This window comes from Apus apus, chromosome 4 (genome assembly GCF_020740795.1).
Source record: "Apus apus isolate bApuApu2 chromosome 4, bApuApu2.pri.cur, whole genome shotgun sequence".
NCBI lineage: Eukaryota > Metazoa > Chordata > Aves > Apodiformes > Apodidae > Apus > Apus apus.
In genome coordinates, this window is record NC_067285.1 from 23,840,718 (window position 1) to 23,863,587 (window position 22,870).

Genomic DNA, 22,870 nt, shown 5'->3' on the forward strand with positions numbered 1-22,870 from the left:
TGTCAGCTTCATGCTTATCTTCCCAAACCTCTCTCATTGCATAATCCTCAACACAAACTGGCAGTAAGAAGCCAAGCTGCCCTGTTGCAACTACCCATGGATTTTGCCAACAGTACAGTTCATAGATTTAGGATGTCTGGATTGCTACAATATGGAGGCTGCTGGAACAGAAAAATCAACACTCCAAAATCTTACAAGAAAAATAAAGAATATTCATGCAAAGCTTTTGAATAAAAACAGTCTTTGGCAGTTCAGCTAGGATGATTACTACTCATTCTTTTTAGATTAAACAGGATGCACCCCAGGTGGAACTGTAGTAAAGCAAACGTTCAGAAACATAAACTAGGTACCTAATCCAAATAGCTACCAATTTGCCCAAGTTGAGTTACACTTTGAATAATGACCCAGGTAAAGTGGCCCATGTGGAGAAAGGTAGCCGGTCTATCATATGAGTTATGGACCAGAGAATACAAAATTAAAGTGCAGTAAGGCCTCACTGGTGGTATTAACACTCCTTAAATCAAGATGGCATGCAAGCTTCTGATAGAAGATGTAAGTCCTAAATGTAGCAGACTTAATTTCTCTAAGAAACTTCCAGGAAGCTTACTCTTTCAGACTGTGAAATTGTCTTACTACTTTCAAGAAGCAAAATGTAAAATGAAAACGCCTTCTCTGAGCCTTTGTATACTTTCTGTAGCAAAGCTTCTGGTCTTCAAAATAGTCACCTTCTAACAAAAAGAAAACAAACTGCCTTCAAGGAAATGAGAATAAAATATTTTTCAAACCATGTGTTAATGTCAAGACATAAGTGAGGAGGAGCAAACTCTAATTTTTACATTTTCTCCACTGTCGATATGTAAGCCCCTGTTGAACAAGAACCACTATCATAAAAATTCCCTTGCAAAACTGGACATGGGTCATTCCTACTGCTTGTGTTTCTGAATTCCACTGCAGGACAAATGTGCAAAGTCAAGACCAAGTGCCTCAAGTGATTGCTGTAATAAAATAATCCTTCTATAGAATTGGGTTGAATTAAATGGATTTGAAGCACATGGATTTCTGATGTCAGTACTAACATGTAAATGGATAAAGAATAATAAAGATGCAATTCGTATAGTTTGCATTATATTTAAACACCCATTTTACAAGAAACTACCTAGGCATAATTGTTTTTAGGTGTAACTGCTTCTAATGTGAAACTAGGATTCTAAAAATGAAAAAGTAATCCTAGTAAGAGTAACTGAACATTGCATATTTCTATGATTTCATTGTGGAATATATATTTGGTAAATAAGAATAGCTTTAGATTAAGGGACCTGACAGTTCTCCATTAGCATGTAATACAAAACCAGAATAAATTAATTTGAATTTCAGGTATATAACCAGTTCAATTTTTCTTTATTAAAAAATAAGAATTAAAAAAAAAAAATCCGCCCACCAAAGGACCTCAATTCAACAATTCTGTGTACTCCAGTGGAGAACACCACCAGAGAGGAAGAGAACTAAAAGCTGAAAGGCAGTGTGCCTGATGCAATGCTGGATGCAAAATCTCCAAAGATGGTGGCAGAAATATGAGAGGACAGGAGCACTGCTGTTCTGTTCTTCGTGCTTCACCTAGCCAAAAGCTATCTTAGCTATTTTAATGAAAAAAGAATTCAAGTTCTCAGTCATTTCACTGTTTTGATATTTTGACTTTCTTTTAATATTTGTGGCAAGCATGCATTGCTTAAATATCATTTTCACTATAATTTAATCATAAAAAGTTTAGGACTTAGTAAAGGTTATAATTGGAATATTTTGTAGTTCTAACTACAAGGTCTAGTTAAAAATATCTAAATCAAGGAGAATCAAGTAAAAATGAGATTATTGATAGCATGACTTCCAACCAAAATACAAATTATCAGCTGCAAAAATTCCTTTTTTATTTTTTAGATCTTACAGACATCAAATAATTATTTCCTTTAAAAATTATTTTCTCACCTTGCTTTTTTATTCCTTCCAAGCATATTATAATCCTAACAAACAAGAGTACACATGTGTGATCCTAAATACAATACCATAAAACCCCTTTTCATTCAACCCAAACCCAATACAGCCAAGTATAACAAACCAGTGAAGTTGTCTACAGTGGCTGGAAAATACCGCTCTGTTGTAGTTTTATTTATTATTATCAGGCCATAAAGTATGTTCCAATAGTTCCAGTAAAGAAAAATGACAAGAACATAAATATTAGTATGCTAATGCAATTGCTTGCTCACATCAAATATTTGCTAAAGTCTATGAAAGTAAGAAGTACTCTAAACTTGAAACTTGGTCAAAGCTGTAAACCCTGTTCTCTTGCAGAGTAATTCCACTGAGACAAATTCATCACAGAGAAATCAGATCAAAACATTTTACATTTTCTATTAGGAGTAAGTCAGAGAGCCTCTTAATTTCTTTTCATATGCTGTAAAATTATTTCATTACCTTGATATTTAGGACTGTAGTTAAGAAAATGGCACGCACAAATGGTTGGTTCACTAGAGTACCAACTCAATTTCCTCTGAGAATCTTTAAACAGACAAATTTAAAGCTAAAAATAAAGGAATTACCTTTTTACTTCTTTGGCATCGCTTGCAATGAAGAATCCTAACGTACCTTCTTGAATCTTGACATGGTTTCCAGGATTGATTAATATACTGCTCAGTGAAACAAGAACAAAAATAATACTGTAAGTTTAAATTACTTTTAACTGAATGTTCCAAAATTTCTTTATTTGGTTTTGCTCCAATCAAATAAGTTTGACATGCCAGTGCTTTTTACAAAAACTTGAGACAGTCACATGCCTCCACCTATAATCACATCATGTACGTGTTACGTCTGTTTTCTTACATTTTTGCATTAAATACGACTATACAAAAGACTATACAAAATAATGAAGTCTCTCAGAAACATGATGTGTGAAGCTGAGCATTTCAGATTTCTTGTTCTGTTATGCAAAGTGGTGAAAAATTCACAATACGATAAAAAGGGGAGAACCACCGTTGAATAACAATACAAAATATCATTCATGAAGCTTAACCCTTTGATGCAAACTTTTGCCAATTTCAAGTAGAAGAGAATGCTAATGGGACCCCTATCTGGATAAATAATGCTATTGTTTAAAATAATAAATACAAACATACACTCAGGGGGAATGGTACAAGACAACCAGTCACGATAGCTGAAAAAACATAAAAATCAATAGAAAATTTTTAAAACTGCTATGCAGCCATGGAAGAACAAAAATAACCAAACTGCACTGCCAGAATAGCCTCAGCCACATTTAATGAAGGAAATTATAAATTGCTATCAAGAAATGAGGTGCATTCTGTGAAACATCTTTTTTATTTCCAAAACAGTTTAACACTAGATTTAATGTAATGCAATTTGCAAGGTACCAAGCTAAATATGAAAATACAGAAATAGATGTAAATATGTTCTCCAAAGTTTTATCAATGTGTAATATAACTAACCTTTTGACTTGATAAAACTGAGTGAAGTTTGTCAAGAGTTGCATCTTTATATTTTCTTATTAAAGTTTACCCTTTTAAAGTCAAAATGTAGTAAGGGCACACATATGCAATTTACATTATACAAAGACTACCAGCAATTTAAATGTTTGTAAATTTAGCAGAATTTAATTTAGGGAAGTATGTATATACAAAAAAAAAAAAAAAAAAAAGCAGATACCTGAACAGACAGACATTACTAGAAATTTGAAGGTCAAAAATCTTTCATGTTATTGTTAAGAGGGAAAATAGGTCACATCAGATCTCTTATTCAAGGTGTTATTTATTATCTATACATTAGTAATAAATCAATGTGACAAAAAATATACCTGAAAACTTTATATGAGCACATTGTTTTGTGAGACTACACATAGCCAAAAGGCCCTATGAAAAGAATATGCAGGCTGAAAAATAAGGCGCTCACAGGTTAAGAATTAAAAGGTTAGTCATGCAGTCATTATTCAGCCCCCACTAAGTAGACACTATGATACAAGCCTTCATTTATAGCCACTGACTATTTTTTTCTCACATTCTGAAACCTCATTCAGTGATGTTTTATTGCCACTACTCCAGGCATGGCTTTGTGTAGTTTATCTTTCCTTAAAATCAGCATCATATTTTTCTTATGTGTTTTTCTGCAGTGTTCATTGCTATAGCATGCAAAAGATTCACAAATACATAATTTATTTTACAATAAAAATGAAGATACAGTATTATCCCATTTTAGAGATGAGAGATTATTATATATTAGTATTACAGACCCTCTTTACAGATAAGAGTCACTATGAGATACAGTAGCTATTAATTTGGGATGCCTACAGGGCATTGTTTGCCAATATTTAGCATCATATAGCTCCACATACACCTTCTAGGGACATTTGCTGCAAATAAGAATGCTAAACATTTCCAAAAGCCCAGCCTCTGGTTCCCAAGATAATACAAAACTAATCAGAGGTAATCTAGAAGAGGTTTGGTTTAAATTGTTAGCTCACTCTCACACAGATACAATTTCACCTGTTTTTAAATGGAACAAAACAAAGAGGAAAAAACCCTAAACTATACAGAAATTTTTCATATGAAACCAGTCACTCAAGCAACAAAGAGGTTGGAAAATTTAGATTCCCTGCACAGACTTTTGTTACTTGAGCCAACACAGCACTTATTAGCTGTTACAGAGATACCTTACTTAACAGGCCAGTACTAAGGGAGGCAAGACACACATGCTACCAGTACACTCACAGAAAAAAGTTGAGAATGGCTGTTTTAAGCCACTTGAGCCTACATGAGTCAGTTCTCAAGATCCAGGAGAGAATCTGTCTTCCATTAACTCTCAAAAGTCATTCTGCCAAAACTGTGTCCGTAACTGCATCTCTATTTCAGTCTCCCTCTCTCCTTTTCCCCATTGTTAATCCTTAATCTGTCATTATACTGAGAATTTAGATGTGAAACTCAAAAATCTTCTACAGATGCTAGTCTCATTTATTTCTACTGTTCTTTCTAAAATATGCAAAGACTTGTGATATGGTTAGGGTTGTCTATTTTTCTTAGGTACAAATGGGCACTGGTGTGTCAGAAAAATACTTTTTCTTTGCCCTTTCCTTGTTCTTTGCCCCTAATCATGGAAGTATTATAGCTTTTCAGTGAAAACAGATTAACACATTTCATTACATAGACCCACCCTTTTTTCTTTCCCTCATCTTGGAGAGAGCTAAACCATACCAAAACAGGAAAAAAGCCCTACCAAAAGCTCAACAACAAACCGCAAGCTGAGGCAACCACTAGACATGTAAATGTTCATTCCCTCTCACCACAGAACTTAACTTTGACAAATTAATAAGCAAATGAAGAAGTTATTTTAAGAAGCAGTGAACATAATATTAAATTAGAAGTGAATGGCTTCATTTAGGATGTAATATATTGTGAGTATTATTTTGTATCTCAAGATTTTCTGAGACACATTAAATCAATTCAGAAGGGTCAGCGTATAGGCTTTATTTTTCTCAGACCTTATGCTTCATTCACACATACTTATTTTCACAAATACAATGTATTTATAGCCACAAAATATAGATGTGATTGCAGTTAATGCAGTATGATCCAGCAGCAAAATCTTCTATTGGGAATAAAAAAAAAAAAAATTGCCCCATCACTGCTATTGGTAAAGAGTTACAGCAAAGGCTCATAAAGCTTTGGGTTATATACAAACTAATATAGAAGCAGAGCAAAATCACAAGCAATTTCTACTGATTCTGTATGGATTTATTAAATATGCTGCTTATTAAAGAAGCAATTTAATTATTTCTTATGAGACCTGCAGTGTCATTCACTTAAGTTATGCTTTGACAAGCACTAACACTAATATGTACAACAAGGGAAATGTTTTGAATTAAAATAATAGAACAGAGGGAACAAAGAGGACAGAGAAAAATGAAACAGTCTTATGAGCATACCAAGAAGAATGCAGCCATCAGTTATTTAGAGACGCATATATCTGTTTAAGCAGGTTATGAAAATATGCATATATATCCCCACAGTTGAGAAGATAAGTACATGACAAAAACAAACTGGAGTTCTAAGAGAGAAAGCTTCAGCTAATTCTCATTTTTGTGTATCTCCAAGGCTGGTGAATTTTGCAAATACAGGAGATGTAGGGAAAAAAAAAAGAGGACAGAAACATACTATATTTAATAGCTATATGTATAACTAATCCATATGCATTCTGTGCTACACATTGGAAAAAATGCCATCTCTGATTTTTTCAAATATATGTTTTCATCATAAAATATACTTTGATTTTTTTATTCTCCTAAGTCAGCTCATGACATCAGGCACAGAACGCCAAATAATTTAAAAGCCTTTAAGATGCTAGTAAAATTTTATTATCTTAGAACATTTCTGGTTTTCGTTACCTCAGAAACAAATCAAGCAATAGCAAGATCACAAAACTGTAGTCATGACTTCCTTTACAAATCCAGTTCCAAAAATCAATTTCATGGCAGGGGTCATATGTCCCTGCAAAAAAATAAATATTATCCTTTGTCTTGCTTCCTCTTTCACACATGAACACTTGGAATACATGGCAACTGCAGCCATGTAGACTGAATATGTGTAAGTTAAATATGATTTAATGTGCTTAACTGGAATTTATTGCACTTCCCTGGCATGAACTTTGAAGAAACCAGTTCATTACTCTGTGATAATACAACAATTTGCAAGCCATTTGTGGAACAGAATATGTAAAGCTGCTTTCTACTTATCTGATGTCTAGCAAAAAATCTTTGCTAAACAAGATTCGTTTGGTGGCTAGATGCAAGGTGAGGCATCTAAGAGGAATGAAAATGTAGAAATCACCCTTGAATTCCATTGTACTCTCAGGAATCACAGAATGGTCTGGCTTAGAACGGACCTGCAAAGATCACTTAGTTCCAACCCCCTCATCATGGTCAGAGATATTTTTCACTAGAACAGATTGCTCAAAGCCCCATCCAACCTGACACTGAACACCTAAATCTCAGAAAAGAATCAAGAACAACAGTATCTACTCAGTTAAAACAGAGTTCCTAGACTGATTGAAATATAAGCAGGTGAAACACAAATGGGAATTACTGCACACTTGAGATGCACAGTTAAAAAAAAATGAAATATTCAAATATCGTCTGAAAAACTCTAGGCAAACACTGACCTCTCTACATAGATTGTTTGATGAAAAGTTAAGATATGATTTTTCATATGTCAGCAAAGAACAGATAGCTGTTACTAACTCCGACAATGTGTTAATTTTGAACAATTTACTATTTTTTCGCATTATATCTTTCTGATGTTTTAAGTATACATGCTACCTTCAGTATAATACAGATACATGTAAATATCTGTTCATCCATTCTTACTGAACCGAAACTACACCAGAACATAAGCATTGATCAATACCATTTTGGCAGTGCATAGATGACTGGCTGCACAATACAACAATATTGTGACCTAGATAAAGAATACCATATGATGTCTCCTCTTAAAGCATTCAAAGTGAGCTAAGGTTTTGATTAGCTTCTTCAATGTTTTGCTGAATGTTAAGATATCTGATGGGCAACCTGACAGCTGGAGGCATAAAATTAGAATAATTTGTGAACTGACACTTTGGGGCAGGACTAATTTTCTCGAACTATTTTTTTTTTTACTCATTTCTGCTGTTGGGTGATTTTTACTTGTAGCCTTCTTTCAAATATCATACATGTTAGATTCAAGTTCAGTTTCTTGGGTTGTATCTTTACAAAGTTTGATAAGTTACTTTTTTTTTTTTATGTTACAAGAATGTATAAAACATTATTTCTGATAAATGTTTAGTATACAAAAATTTCACTAAAAGATGAAAATTACTTCATGTAGCTTGTTATAATATTCAGCTATCTTCTTTGTGAACCATATGGAGAAAAACAATCAATCAGCTTTAGAGTCTGAACCATCTTTACACTTTATATATTTACTGGTAGGCCACTTGCTAAGTGGCATGGATAAGTAGCAATTTGCTTTGCACAGCTTGAAACCAAGTAGGCTTCCATTACTGCTGAAGCTGTAAACTGGACATAACTTTGAACTTTTAATCTAGACATAGCATTTGTACAGTTGATTACTTTCAGATTTGTTTGTCAGTCTTTGAGAAGAAAAAAAAAAATAAAATTGAAGGATCTTATTAAAACGGAAGAGGTACAGTAAAGGTCCTAAAACTGAGCTGACAGAAGGCATGTGCAGATACCCAGAAAGCACAGCACAGAAAATGGGCAAGGGTAAAAATATCTTAGCAGCACTATATGAAGAAGATGTGCACTGGAAGATGTGGATAAGGCGAGTCTGTAAAGATGTACACTAGAATAGTTCTTTTAAGAATTTTCCTTGTCAGCAGCTTCAGTTATGTACTATTCTTGTTTGTTCTTACTTTCAAGGTTACATTTTAGACAGCACCAAAGGTGGGATTAATCTCATCTTTTTTAGGATGGAAACTGCTTTCAGGAACTCTCTCTCTCTTTCCTTGCAATCAAGAACTAAGTCTGGATTACTAAAAGGAGAACAGACATTTAACATTTGGATTTATAAAGTTAGGTCAGATGAATCCCACTATCTGTGACCAACTAAACAGTTCATCCCTGCATCAAGCAAACTTGTCTGATCAGTAATACTCTCTTTTTTTTTCAGATTTATGGCTACCCTTGTAACTGTCATCATCCTTGTCTAAAAAAAAAAAATAATAAAAAAAGAGATCAATTGCTGAATTAAATGAGACAAAAGGCAAAATTTTCACTAAATAAATGACAAAGGCTGTAGCAACTGTGCTTTAAACCTGGTGGTGATGTACTGTACCATTCCCCATGTGACTGAAAGTAGCATTATAATCTAGTAATCAGGAAGATATAATATTGTTTAATTACTACTAAAACATTATCTAAAACAAGCCTATGTGGTATTACTGACTATAGCTACCACATTTTTAAATAAACCTAGCTATTATACTTCATTGTTTTGTGCTATGCCCAGATGAAATGCACCAGTATTAGAATAATGGCCGTTTAAAATATGCCATGTCCTTTACACATCTATAGAGCTGGAATTCCAAAATTAGTTTGAGACAAGATTTTTTGTTCCAGGTTATGTTTTGAAATTGAGTGTGAGCATAGGTGCACAAATCCCACAGTAGGAATTGTGTGCATATCAGCTTCACACAAATTGTTACTCATAAGCATTGCTTCTTTCTTCTGGGCTCTATCATTTACATTAATTCAGATCCATATTGCTCTACACAGAAAATTCCAGTAAGACACTAAAAAGAATACAAGGCAAAAGACACAGTGCACATTACATGCTGCAGTATATTAAAGCTTAATTACTAAAAGCATATAAAAGGTTGCTCCCAGGAGTTAAGTTCTTTATAATAGCAACCACTAAGTCATGGTCTACAGGAGGTGCATAAGGTATTTTATGGAGGCATTGTCCAAACTGGTTCAATGGTGCTAGTGAATTCAATACAGTTTGAAACAATTAAATTTTTCCTTCTGGTTCCAAATGTGATTATCAGTACAATGAAGCAGTATGTATACTTTATTCTGGGAGCAAGCAACTTCACTTGGTACAACACTTCTTCATATTGCTCATCATGCCAGCGGTAACATGCCTTCACCACAAGATAATATATACTTAAAAGCAAGAAGCGAAGTAGAGGTGCAACAACTGCAGATCCTTGAAGATGCTAAGTGTTGCAGTAACTTCTCTGCAGTTGGATCATATCAATAATGCCAAACTGACAGGAAGCCACCTCTCTTTCTACACATCTACTTCAGAAATCACAGGAGAATGAGACTAAAAAATTAAATAAATATAAGACATACAACACAAACAACAGAACAGACGTGGAAATTTAAGTTAGGAGAGCATGATGTAGAAGGAAATTGAAATGTCTGGATAATGAGAATGGGTCTCCAAAGAGAACCACTAACAGTCAAACAGATTGCCATAAGCAAACAAAAAACAAAGCTGGGAGGGGGAAGAGAGATGAGGACAGGAGAGGATATGGAAGAGCATGCTTTGTTTACTTCATCCAAACCAAGAGCAGAAAGATAGAATGTAGTCCAGAGAGGGGCACACAGCATGGTATACTGAAAGAAAATGCATAACATGCCATCCCAAAGAAAAAAGTGAGAAACAAATATATTCAGTAACATCTTCATAAATGAGTTTAATAAATGTCATTAAAATGAAAACTACCCATGACACTTTCACTGGAACAGTACAATAGCTTTAATGAGTACTGTATTATGAATAATTGGGCTCAAAACAGGATCAGCAATGCAAAGAATCAGGTATTTTGTTGTTCTTAATGGAAGGTGAGACTACAAGAGAACATGAACTGGTGTACTGTAAGACGTGTTCTGAAGGAAGACTCTGGGGAAAGAAGAACATCAATGAGGGTGTGAAGATGGAGACACTATGGCAGCACAAGGGCTGGTAAAGACGAAATGGACATAATCACAATATAGTACAAATGAAGAAAGAGGAGGGGAGATTTTAACAGTCAAGTCTGCTTCTCAGTTGCAATAATCTGTTACACCAATGACTCCACAGGGGGAAAAAAAGCGCCTGAAAAACTTATTCTGTTTTTATTTTGTACTTCCTGCAAAGAAGTTAGTGCATGAGTCACAAGAACCAATGGAGAGCCAAAATGCTATTCTCTCTCCTCTTTGAGACTGGGGGCTCATATATAAATATACACACAGATATAGATATATATATATACACACACACATAGACAGATAAATATATATATATGTATATATGTGTGTGTGTGTATATACAGAGAAAGATAGACAAAGATGTTATCTTCCTGGGTTCTTGGCAAGGAATTAGTCCTGAAGTTAGAAGGAGTGGAGGTAGGATTGAGGTTGGAAGGAAAGGTAACGAAGAGGGCATACCGCTTTCGGCTTCTGCAAACGACAAGAAGAAAATTTCAAATCAAAACACTTTGATAAGAAATCAACTGACACCAAAGCAAAAGCAAAAAAACCCTTTCTCTTCAAGGCTTAAAGGTTTTTCTGCTGAGAATGAGAACAAATACATGGATAGACAAAGAAAATTTAACAAGAGGAGTAAATACGGGATGCAGGAAGGAAGAATCCCGGTTAGGCTTTCCTTCTTGCTCACTCATGTGGAAAAAGAAAAAAAAATAAGGGAAAAAGGAAGGCAATAATATCTCTAAAAGGGATATCAGATGAGAAGTTTGAATGTCTGCATTTTGAACTGATATTTCTGCTATCTATTCAGCAAGCTCTGCTTGCGTCAGGTTGATGTTCTCCATGTTCCTTCAGCATATTTTCTACAGAAGAAATAAAACCTCTCTACAAATGAACTAACAAAGACCATTTTTTAAGCGAAAGTATTTGGCTTGCATCGGGGACACAAAAACTTATTTAATAAGTTCTTCTTGCTCTTAATAACTAATTATAATATTTTGAGATACTAATTAGAGATGAAGGAAAGGCTAACTCATATTGGGACCTGGAACTGCTGAAGTGCAGACCTTAGCAACTGGTCTGAAAACCAATAAATTCAGTCATATTTTGTAAACTCAGAGGTTTCTTTGAAAACTGAGCAGTAATGTAAAAATTATTAAATATGTAAAAGGAAAAAAAAAATCTAATAATGGCCATTATAATTAATCTTTAAGATAAGCTGATAAGAATCAGTTGCCCAAAAAGAGACACATACAGATACTTTACCCACTATATGAAAACAAGTTTGTATTTATCATATCTATTACTATATTACCTATAGTTAGGCTTGAAAACTTTAACACTCTGCTTTTAAGAAATCTTGTAAAATGATAAATTGTTTATAATTAATCATGTAGTGCTGTAATAACTTGTTATAAAGGTGTGCTTACTATTTTGTGCAACTTCATTAGAAGCCAGGAATAAAGGAGAATAAATCTCACTGCAAAGTCAGCTACTGTTACCTTATACATTAATATTAGCTTGGAGAGAGTTCTGATGATTTATAATTACCATTGATCTCAAATTCCCTATGGTAGAGTTAACTGAATTTGGCTGTAATCAGAAAGGTTTAGAAAAATAGCATTTAGGAGACTGCCTGGGGAACAGAAGTGCATAGGTGAGTATTTATGTCATTCTACATGTAATGAAGACATTAACAAAGTCAATGTAAACTGTGCCATTGACTTAAAATGGTACTAAGATTTATCCCTTACACTGAGGTGAAAATTTAGAGAGGAGATTGAGAAAACTAGAATGCCCTCACATTACCACTTTTGAGAGCAGCACACACTTCTGAATTAATTTTGTATTGCCATAGCTCTGAGAGCAAAGTGATGAAGGCAGTTGAAACTAATCTTAAAAGGAACTCCTGGTGTAAGTAAAAACTTAGAAATATAATTTACTTACATAGATATTCTATTATGACTAGTAACTTACAGGAGTAAGATCTTCTCATCCCTTAGATCAAAAGAATGTTTTGAAAATTTCCTCTATGGCAGGAAATACTATCTCTTAATAAAAGGCTGCCACCAAGATAGTATTCTAAATTTGTATTTGTATTTATCATTGTTGCTCTAAATTTTAAACTCTGTAAAAACTCTCCTTAATTTTAAAAAATATTAATCTAAACTACAAGAAAAAATAAATCAGCATAGATCTACTTAGTCACTTTCATAAAAAAGTGACAGCTAAAAGGGTACCATAAATCAGTTCTCTCTGTAACTTTATGAAAAATCACCACTGAAGAATTTAAGATATGCAGCAAATATTTCCAAAGTCAACTCAACAAAGAGAATTGGCAAATGACAAATTTATCTTATTCAAATACAGCTTTCACTTGTAAACCATGTTATTCTCATTTTCATCTTAATTCCCCATCTTTTCAATTAATAAGATGCAAGGAAAGGGAAGTGTAACCAAATAAGAGAGAAAATGAAGCTTTTTTCCATTACCTTTCTGCTTAAAGTAAAAGGCTTCAGTTCAGATAACTACAAATATGTACTTGGCATATTTGGGCTGAAGAGCATAACAACAATAGAACAGTGAATATATGCTGCAGGTAGCTCTGTGATGCACTGAACAGTGACTGTAAAATTATCACTGAGAAATAAAGTCAGCAGATATGACTATAGATCAGGGTTATGCAGCTGTTAGCACTCCTTTGTTATTAATGTTTTCTGTAATGTTTTTCCTACCAAATTATTTAGTGGTGAACCTGTGTGGATTTAAGTAAGAAGGAATACATGATACTATCACATTGTGTTATTTTTTGTGGGATCCTCTGCATCACCTTGGGATTAAGAATCCAACTCTCACTGAAGTTAGTGTGAAGAATTATATGGAAGTCATGAATTATCTGTTACTACTGAAAAACACTGTAATATTAGCACTTAGGCAAGTAAATGACAACTGAAGTACTGACAATCTAAAGTTGGGCAATAATTCTTAGAAGACCCAATAGAAACCAAAAATTCTCTAATACTGGAAACACAAAATCTGGTAAACAGTTCCACTGCTGCCACTATCATTTTATATTTTTTTTCTAGGAAGAGATTAAACTGTTAAGAAACAAAAGAGTAATAAATATTTTGCTTTACATTAGCTAATGCAGAATGGGATCATTCAACGGAAAAGCCCTTTAAGAGTCCATGAGAGCTGGAAATATTAAAAAAAAAAAATGATATTCCTAAAAAGGATTTCTTAATATAGTGCGGACAAAAATAATACCCAATAGCACTTACACCACTTCACACACCACTTTATAACATAGGAAAAAATTAAGCAAAACCAACTAAAGGACATGGAAATACTCTTATAAGCAGTTGTAACATTGTATTTTCCATATCAAATGTCCCATGTAGCTTTTATAGCTATTTTCAAGAAGAAAAATGACAACATATAATAATAAACATTAGAATAAACTTTCAAAACCTCAGAAATTGCAGCATGAGTTCAGATGACAGAATCGGTTCTGCTGTGAGGAGAAACAATTGCAGTCAAAAGTTTTAGGCAAACAGTGGCCAAAAATAAGATGAACTAATATGTTTCACTCCAGATTTACTACAGTAGAAAAGAATATTAGTTTTGACAGAGGAAAATGACATTGAGCTCAGAGTCAGTATTGTCATATTTTTATTATATGCCTTTCTAAATATTGCAGAGCACATTTATAACATTTTTGTTACACAAAAATGAATGTTGTGTAAAGTACTAATGGGCAAGTTGACAGAAGATTGACTCCAATGTTCACTCAGATTTTATGAATTTTTGTACAAAAACCCCACATGAAACATTTATTTTCCTCTCTGTGAGGCTGCACTAATAATTTTTATTTTTATTTTTTTTTTGGTGGTTGAGGAAAGGAGTCAGCCAGCAGCCAGTTGGTAATTTCAAGGCTAAATTAATATTTTCCTGCTTCATGATGTTATCCATATATGTAAGGTCTGTCAGAACAGACACACATAAATACTATGTTTATTCCGTATCCTGTCTGAATTGGTTCTTCCAAATTTATTTAAATGTAATTATTATTTTGAAAATACACATAGTCATAATGACTTTTGTTATGACATCTATTTTCCACTTTTCCATCTTCAGAAAAAATAAGTTGGACCTCCAATTGAAACTATGAACAAAAACTTTGTGAGGTTTGTTCAAGTAAAAGTTAATTGCACCTCTGGAGACGGGACATATGTCTCACTGTCATCTTCTACTAAACATTCTCACTAAAATTAATTTTAGGGAAGAACATGTCACAAGTAAAAGCCTTTCAGTGCTATGTGAAATGGTGTAATGTGATGGCATGCTAATTAGACTATGAAATGTTTCAAAAATGTAAGAATAGCTATGTTTATTCAAGAAAAAGAAGCAGGCAAATTCTTGACAGTGCATTCTAGAACTTAAAATCTGTAGGCATTGGACTTACCTGCTTTCTCGTTTCTCCGACTTGTATTCTATGGCTATCATTAAGAGCTTTAGTTTCGCAAACACCAGTCTGCAGGAAGAGAAGAGGCCAAGAGTCAGTCCTTCAGAACCAACATCACATACGCACAGATGGCTACAATGTATGTATTTTCTTTAAGAAATAACACTAAGATAATCTCCATTTTTTTTCAGTTAGGTATATACAAAACTTGTATTAAGGTTTTTCTATTTCGATGATAATGAAACATATTTTCCTAAAGAGACTGACAAATTGAGAACAGCAGCACAAGCAACAATACTACGTTACTAAGTCTACTTAAGCAATAATAAAAAGGTTAAAATACACAACATAAAATTTAATTTGGCTGCAGCTGTGGGTGTTTTGAGCAAATTTTTCAAATCTGCTGGAATGTTGATTGTAGTGTGCATTCCTGAGAAAATATATAAGGAGAGTACACTATTAATGAGTCAGTATTTGCCAATTACTGTTATAGAGGAACAGCGTGGCTGGAAGCAATTTCTAAACAATATATGGGAACTACATTCTGATACTATAATACACATTTTTTCAGTTATAAATGTCTGTACAAGTGGCTATTTATTAGAACAATTCAAGGGTCATATTCATAGACTTGCAGAACTGTTAGCACACTACCGTTTGCTTACAGCTAGTAGGCCGTCTGATAAACAAAGAAACCAAGTTGTTGGTTTTTTATATATAAAATAACTAGAAAACATTTTCTAATTTTGTCACTGAACTGCATGCAAATTCAATGCTTCTTGCTTTCTGTTCTGTACATTTGTCACAAACTATGCTAGGAGTCACTTTTCAATTAGATGTCTGCCATCTTCTGTACCGTGCACTAACATTTCCAGTGCTTAGTGCTTCTGCACAAATTTCCTTACTTTAGTATTATTAGAATTTTTGCATATATTTTTGAGAATATTTATGTTGTTGAGGCAAATCTAAGCAACATTATGCATACTTTGCATCAGTCACATACTTGCAGAAAACAAGGAATTGGCTGCTAAACTGATAATATTCCTTTTCTGTAGTAAGCCCCAGAAATCACTATGAACAGTTAATTTCTGCTATTTCTTCAGGATAAGAGAATCATTACATATGAGCATGGATGCATGAGAATGCGGAAGCAATGTGCCACATATCACATAAGGATATGTGCAATATAATTACTTTGCAGTGTTTAACTTTTGCAATGTAATACTTGAACATATTTTTATCTAAAAATTATCCTTTTAAAGGATTCTAGAAGTATCTGTGTAGTCTCCTTGTTTGGGGATGCAGGTGACGTCTCATTATTGAGAAGTAACACAGAAAGATAGATAGAATCATAGAATCATTAAGGTTGGAAGGGACTTTAAAGATCATCAAGTTCCAAACCCCCTGCCATGAGCAGGGAACCCTACCACTAGACCAGGCTGCACAAAACCTCATCCAACCTGGCCTTAAAAACCTCCAGGGATGGAGCATCAACAACCTCCTAGGTAACCCATTCCAGTTCCTCACAACCCTTCTAGTGAAGAATTTCTTCCTAAATCTCCCCTCTCTCAGTTTAAAACCATTACTCCTTGTCCTATCACTATCTTCTCTGATGAAAAGCCCCTCCCCAGCTTTCCTGTAGGCCCCTTTCAAGTACTGGAAGGCTGCTATAAGGTCTCCCCAAAGCCTTCTCTTCTTTAGGATGAACAGCCTGTCTTCATAGCAGGGGTCCTCCAGCCCTTTGATCATCTTCATGGACCTTCTCTGGACCTTCTCCAACAGGTCTATATCTTTCCTGTGCTGAGGGCTCCAGACCTGTACACAATATTCCAGGTGGGGTCTCACCAGAGCAGAGCAGAGGGGCAGAATCCCCTCATTGGCCCTGCTGGCCACACTTCTTTTGATGCAGCCCAGGATGCAGTTGCTCTCCGGGCTCCAGCGCACACTGGCAGCTCATGTCAAGCTTCCCATCAACTACCACCCCGAAGTTCTCCTCAGCACTGCTCTCCAGCCGTTCTTTCCCCAGCCTGTATTTATGCCTGGGGTTGCCCTGACCCAAGTGCAGGACCTTGTACTTGGCCTTGTTGAACTTCATGAGGTTGGCAGTGGCCCACCTCTCCAGCCTGTCAGGGTCCCTCTGGATGCTCTCCCTTCCCTCTTGGGTGTCAACCACACCACTCATCTTGGTATCATCAGCAAACTTGCTGAGGATACACTCAATCCCACTGTCCACATCTCCAACAAAGATGTTAAACAGCACTGGTCCCAGTACTGACCCCTGAGGGACACCACTCCATAGATAGGGGCAAGATTCATTTAACATATTTTTTTTTTTCAGTCAATTAAAAGTCTTACTCTGTTCCAAGAACTCCAGCCAATACCAGAAATGGGCAGACAAAACCATGATTGCTACTGAATTCTTGATTGAGGGGAAGAAAAGGTGAAAAGGAGAAAAGCAGGGGGGAAAGTAGGGGGGAGAATGTAGGGGGAAAAGTGTAGGGGGAAAAGTGAAGGGAGGAAAGAAGGGGGGGAAAGAACTCTACTAGGATAATGTGGAATTAATAGTAGCAGGAAAAGTAGACATGCAGAACGAGTACAGAATACCAAGTATACATTTTAATACAAAAGCATCTAGAGAATATGGGTGGGTCTTGATAAAGATCAGGTTCTTTTCTAATAAGTCACTGTATAAACACTGTAATAATTAGAGTGTGTAAACTGACTTGTGTCACTCCTGATAATATGACATACATCACTCATAATGACATACATTACTCTATATACACAAATATACACACAGAAGCACTTCATACAAATTAATGACTGGTACCAGTTCCAGTCAGTGGCCACTGATAAGACCAAGAGCAGATGAGCAAATAAATCTGCTGCTCACAGCAGTGGATACCATTACCATTACTAAGATGGTAGTGAGAACGTGAGCTGAGTATTTTAACAGTTTTTGGTTGCTGACCTGTAAGTCTGTTATGAAAACTTTGAATGTAAGAAATGTCAATACAGAACACTACATTGATTTCTCTCTGTATTTTCTACATCAAATATTATCTTGGTTTACAAGATGGTTCCTGACTTGAAATGCAATGAGGTGTTGTGAAATGTTGTGGAAGATATCCTACTCCGATCCACACAAATATTTGTTTTTCATTACTTTTGTGTGCTCTTGTACTGGTAAAAAACCTTATAATTCCACTGTTTTTTCTGGCACCTACTCATAGCTGATATGTTGGAATAAGATCTAAGTAAGGATATTACTCCTGTAAGAGCTCTACTGAAGGTTTTAAGCACAAAGAAACTATGCTTGCTTTATGAAAGTGGATATTGCTAGTTTTCTAGGCACAAACTAGAAACATGGTTGCCACATACACAGAGTTTTGAATTAATAAGCCAAAGAGACTGTGTTGTGGCTTGGCCGCTACCTCAGCTGACCTTCGGTTTGACACGCATCTGCAATGTTGAATGAAATTCTGGGTTCAAGAAAAAGCTCTTAATTTAACAGGCATGGAATGACCCAGCACTGCTGCTTCAGAGAGGCAGAAAACTGTACTGGTTGTATTAGTTGTGGCTTCAGTCTCAAGTGTTCAAAAGTGCCTAAGATCTACCTCACCCTCTGAGACAGAAAATCTAGTTGAAGTGAATGATCCAAAGATAGACACAAGAACTTGACACTTACAGGTAGCTCATGCTGTCCTTGCTTTGTGAAAGAGTGGCATAAGTTGGAGTCACTCTCCAACTAGAGAGTGGTGCTACTTCAATTAATATAACAATAAGATAAATAATCTGTTGTGGAGCTGAGAGAGAATGCACAGACAAGTGCTAAGTGTCATATGCTTGCCTGACTTAGTTCTCCTTTGTCAGGACAGTGACTTTTGTGATTAGCTCACTAACGGGTCTGTTACAAAATATTCAAAAAACTTCATGACTGATGTGGGAATATGAGCCATAGCTATAAACCACTCAACAATATGCTGCACAAGTACAGAGATAATGGTATTTCTCTGATTTTGCATTTTATTAAAACATGGTGATGACATTTGATTGAATGACTTAAAAAATAGAACCAACAGCAAATGTGCCAAATTTAACATAAATTAAGAGAAGTGGTCAGCTTTTATATGCTGTTTCCACTTCTAGGTCAAGTGTGAATCCATATATGTGCTAGCCTCAGTAGAAAAAATGTTGGGTGGAGAATGGTGGGCCTAGAATGTGGGTGAAAGTTAGCCTTGCATTAGTAAATATTAGAAGGCCCACTAGAAGACTCTGTGCTAGTGTGTGACAGTTTGGTTTGTTTACTCTTCAATTAGCATCATCCACACTGGATTCAACAATATCCAAGGGCACAGAATGGAATACATTCATGTACTGAAAATACATTGGTGGGAGTATGTTCACACAGAAGACACACATATAATCAGAGTTATCAGTAAAACCTGCATCAGTACAAACTGATATTAACTTCTATTTCCATCTAATTCTTCACCCTGGTGTTGACATCAAAAGCTTGAAATTCTTCAGCTATATCGAGTGTCCCAATCCCACTGAAAGAGATGTTTCCATACCCTCTTTGTTTGTTATCCAAACTGTATGGCAGCCTATTTCCAAAAGAATCACATCCTTAGACCAGCAAGCAAGACTTTGAGGAAACAGCACATCTCATTTAGTACCACAGTTTTAAAATGTCATTGACTACATGAATTTTAAAAGCTACAAAAACTGTTCTCAAAGTCTGTATTTTTTGTGGATAGTTGAGCACACTAAGCCTGTCCACTGGTTTTATTTCCCCTTCACAAACCAACGCAGCAAATTTTTTAGTGTCCTTCAGTTCTTCTGGAAATTGAACAATGAATTCTTAAGGTAATGAAAATACCTACTCATTAATATGTAACACTACATTTTAATTTTCAATGTGCTTTAATTAATTTTAATTTAATAGAGTTATTAAATTGTTGGAAAAACTGAGACAAATAATTTTATTTCATCTAAACTAGGAAACACAGTTAATTAAGCCTCTAGATAATCAAATGCTTGAGGAGAGCTCCGAAGTATAGACATGTCTCTAAATCTCAAGAAATGCTCTTTCTTTAATATTTTATCTCAAGTCTACCCACGCAGTTAAATGAATGTCAGCTTTATGTACAGTCTCAGTCACATGTTTCTAAGAACTCATATAAAAACCCAATCATGTTTGACAATGGTTTGGCATGGAGATTGTTTTAATGATTGTACACAAATTACCATTCATATTGAATATAAAAGACATTTCTAGTAGATATTAGGAGGTTTTCTATTTCAAGATAGCCAGACAAAGTTTTCTGCTTATAAGAAATAAATATTTTCTCTCAGTAACTTAGTCACAGTCTAGTTAACACAGTGGAAGGATGGATTGCAAGTCACTTCATTTTACTAGCAAATTGAAGACTTTATGTCAGAATATATGTCAGCTATATGTCAGAATAACACAGATTTTTAATTGGCTAATATTTGTCTAAGAGTTGTTTCTCCCTCATTCTTATGCCATAACTTAAATTTATCAGAAAAGGTGGAAGAAGTTAGAGGAGTTAAAGCAAAATAATTCCCCTTTATATAAGAGATTACATCTCTTTCTCTATTTCCTGCTCTAAGAATGGAGTCTGCAGAAGTTTTGCTATGTTATCTAGTTAGACATCAACCTCTTCAAAGAAGGGGCTGTTTCTTTATAAGCATTTGAACAGTGTCCAGCAAAAGCTGTACACAGTCTTGTGACCTTTTGGTACAGCTCTAATGAAGAACAATGTCAACAGATGAGGAAATATGACTGTACTATCCTGACTATGTTTGTGGCCATAGTATTTAAGATAGAAACCCCATGCACATAAATCTTTTATTCACATAATCATTCTAGGACAAATACAAGGATTTGCAGTCTCTAGAAATAAAGTTGTAGAATGGCTTATGCTATGGTTATATGCTATATGCTTCAAATACTCATTTCTTATTACAGAATAGAATTTTTTTAAAATGTCATGTTTCACTTGTTAAAAGTGGTTTGCAATCAGTTCCACAGAGCTTTGTATGCCACAATGCTTATATGACTACATCTGTTCCAATTAATAAATATTTTCCTTTGAATGGGACATAATCCAAGACTGACACTGACAACCCCTATTCAAAGAAAATAAAGCATTAGAAGAAACAACAGGACAGCACTTAGAAGTAAATTACCAAATTTGCTGATGAATTTGTTCAACACTGAGAACATTTCTGAAATCAGGCATTACAATGCTTGGAATACTTCCATGCAGTGATTGCTTAAACGTTTATTTTACTGGATCCCATCTGATGTAGCAGCATCAGGACTGTAGCAGAGTGAAAAGGTTTCCTGCAGAAACCTTAGATTTCACTTGAGAGAAGGCAAATGCTTATGTAATTAATATGTGTTTCTACTTACTCACAAACTGCAGGGAAGGACAAACCCACAAAGGCACTAGACAGATATTCTGTATACATTTCGTTTGCAACTCCTTCAAGATAGTATTTCTGCCAAGTATCCTCCTCAATCTAAAACAAAGAAACACAGATGCAAAGTTCTGAGTATATATATATATATATATAAAAAGAACACCCAAAAAAGCCTTATTTAAATTTACAAACAATTGTTTAAACATTAATCAGATTTTAACAAATAATTTAATAATCTTTTATGACAATTAATATTCCTTATTTTTACATGATTTCCTGGAATGCCAAAACAGGAGAGTCCGTGTAGTCAGTAAATTAAGTATCCTTTGTAAAAATAATACGCTCAGTTCTTCGCAAGCACATTCAGCATCAAGTGAAATTAGGTTGCAGAGAACTTGAGGAAAAAAGTTTCCCAATTTTTTAAATGAAAATTGTCTAGTGAAATGGTTGCATTATATTGTTATTTGTCTCTATAACAATGCTTCAATTACTTTCACCTTGTGTAGTATTTGATCAGCAGGCAAGATATAATGTTTTAAATTATATATATAAAAAAAAAAAATCTTTGCTTCTATAACTACCAAGGAAATATGAGAAGCATATTTTGAAACAATTTCTTCAAGAGTCATCAGTACTTCAGGACAACTGAAGAAAATCTTTACTGCTAAGTTCAGAGATGTGCATTTCTGCCCTTGAGTCTGTCTTTTTGTTTCTCTTCTCTACCATATCATTACCTAACATCATCCACAATACCAAAAGAACTGTTTCTGTAGGGTAATGTCCTGTATATTTTGCTTTCTATTACCCTCTTAACTCATTTATCAAATAAAAATGTCAGGCTGCGTAACTGCCATGTACTAAACGATGAATAGCCACCAACAGACAGTGCTTTCCCAGACAGTTCTTTATCTTACTTCCCCATCAGCATCTTTCAAACTCCTTTTTTAAGGTACATATCATAGTAATCTTCTTTGCCTGCATCAACCTAGTCATTTATTCTATGCTTAAATCATACAGACCTCTTGTCTTCCACTAATCAGGATAATCTGTGAAAAAATGCCTAAATCAGGTTAGAAGAAACTTTACTTTTAAGAGACAGCAAAACCAATTCCATGTGAAACTAGCATTTCACAGATAGTCAGAATCAAAAACAGTGAGGGATACAGTACTGTTATACATACGAAGCTCAGTGAGCAAAACCAGGATTATATTATTACCATGAAATAAAGCAACAGCCACATTAAAAGTTGTCAGAAAGGGAATTACAGCTAAGCCTCTATGGTTGCAGAAGCACATGTCAGGAGGGCAGTGTCCTAGCAGCATATATAAGAGCTACAACTCCGCCAATTCTTTAACGTAAAGAAGCATTTTCTTAACACATCCACACATGGCTTGTACTGAAATGCTATAATCATCATAATACTGAGCTT

The 22,870-nt window shown here is 34.8% G+C and overlaps 1 protein-coding gene across 30 annotated transcripts in view; it reads right to left on the reverse strand.

Annotated features, from left to right (window-relative positions):
* KCNMA1 (potassium calcium-activated channel subfamily M alpha 1) overlaps nt 1-22,870 on the reverse strand; it is a 452,424-nt gene that overhangs the window by 100,731 nt on the left and 328,823 nt on the right. For 16 of the 30 annotated variants that reach the window (XM_051619780.1, XM_051619772.1, XM_051619771.1 and 13 more), the window contains exons 15-18: nt 21,430-21,539; nt 14,988-15,056; nt 10,985-10,996; nt 2,592-2,678 (exon numbers count right to left, since the gene is read on the reverse strand). In XM_051619780.1, coding sequence (XP_051475740.1) covers nt 2,592-2,678; nt 10,985-10,996; nt 14,988-15,056; nt 21,430-21,539 — 278 coding nt within the window. The remainder of the gene's footprint in view (nt 1-2,591; nt 2,679-10,984; nt 10,997-14,987; nt 15,057-21,429; nt 21,540-22,870) is intronic. The other 14 variants (XM_051619774.1, XM_051619783.1, XM_051619775.1 and 11 more) reach the window with 1 other exon arrangement.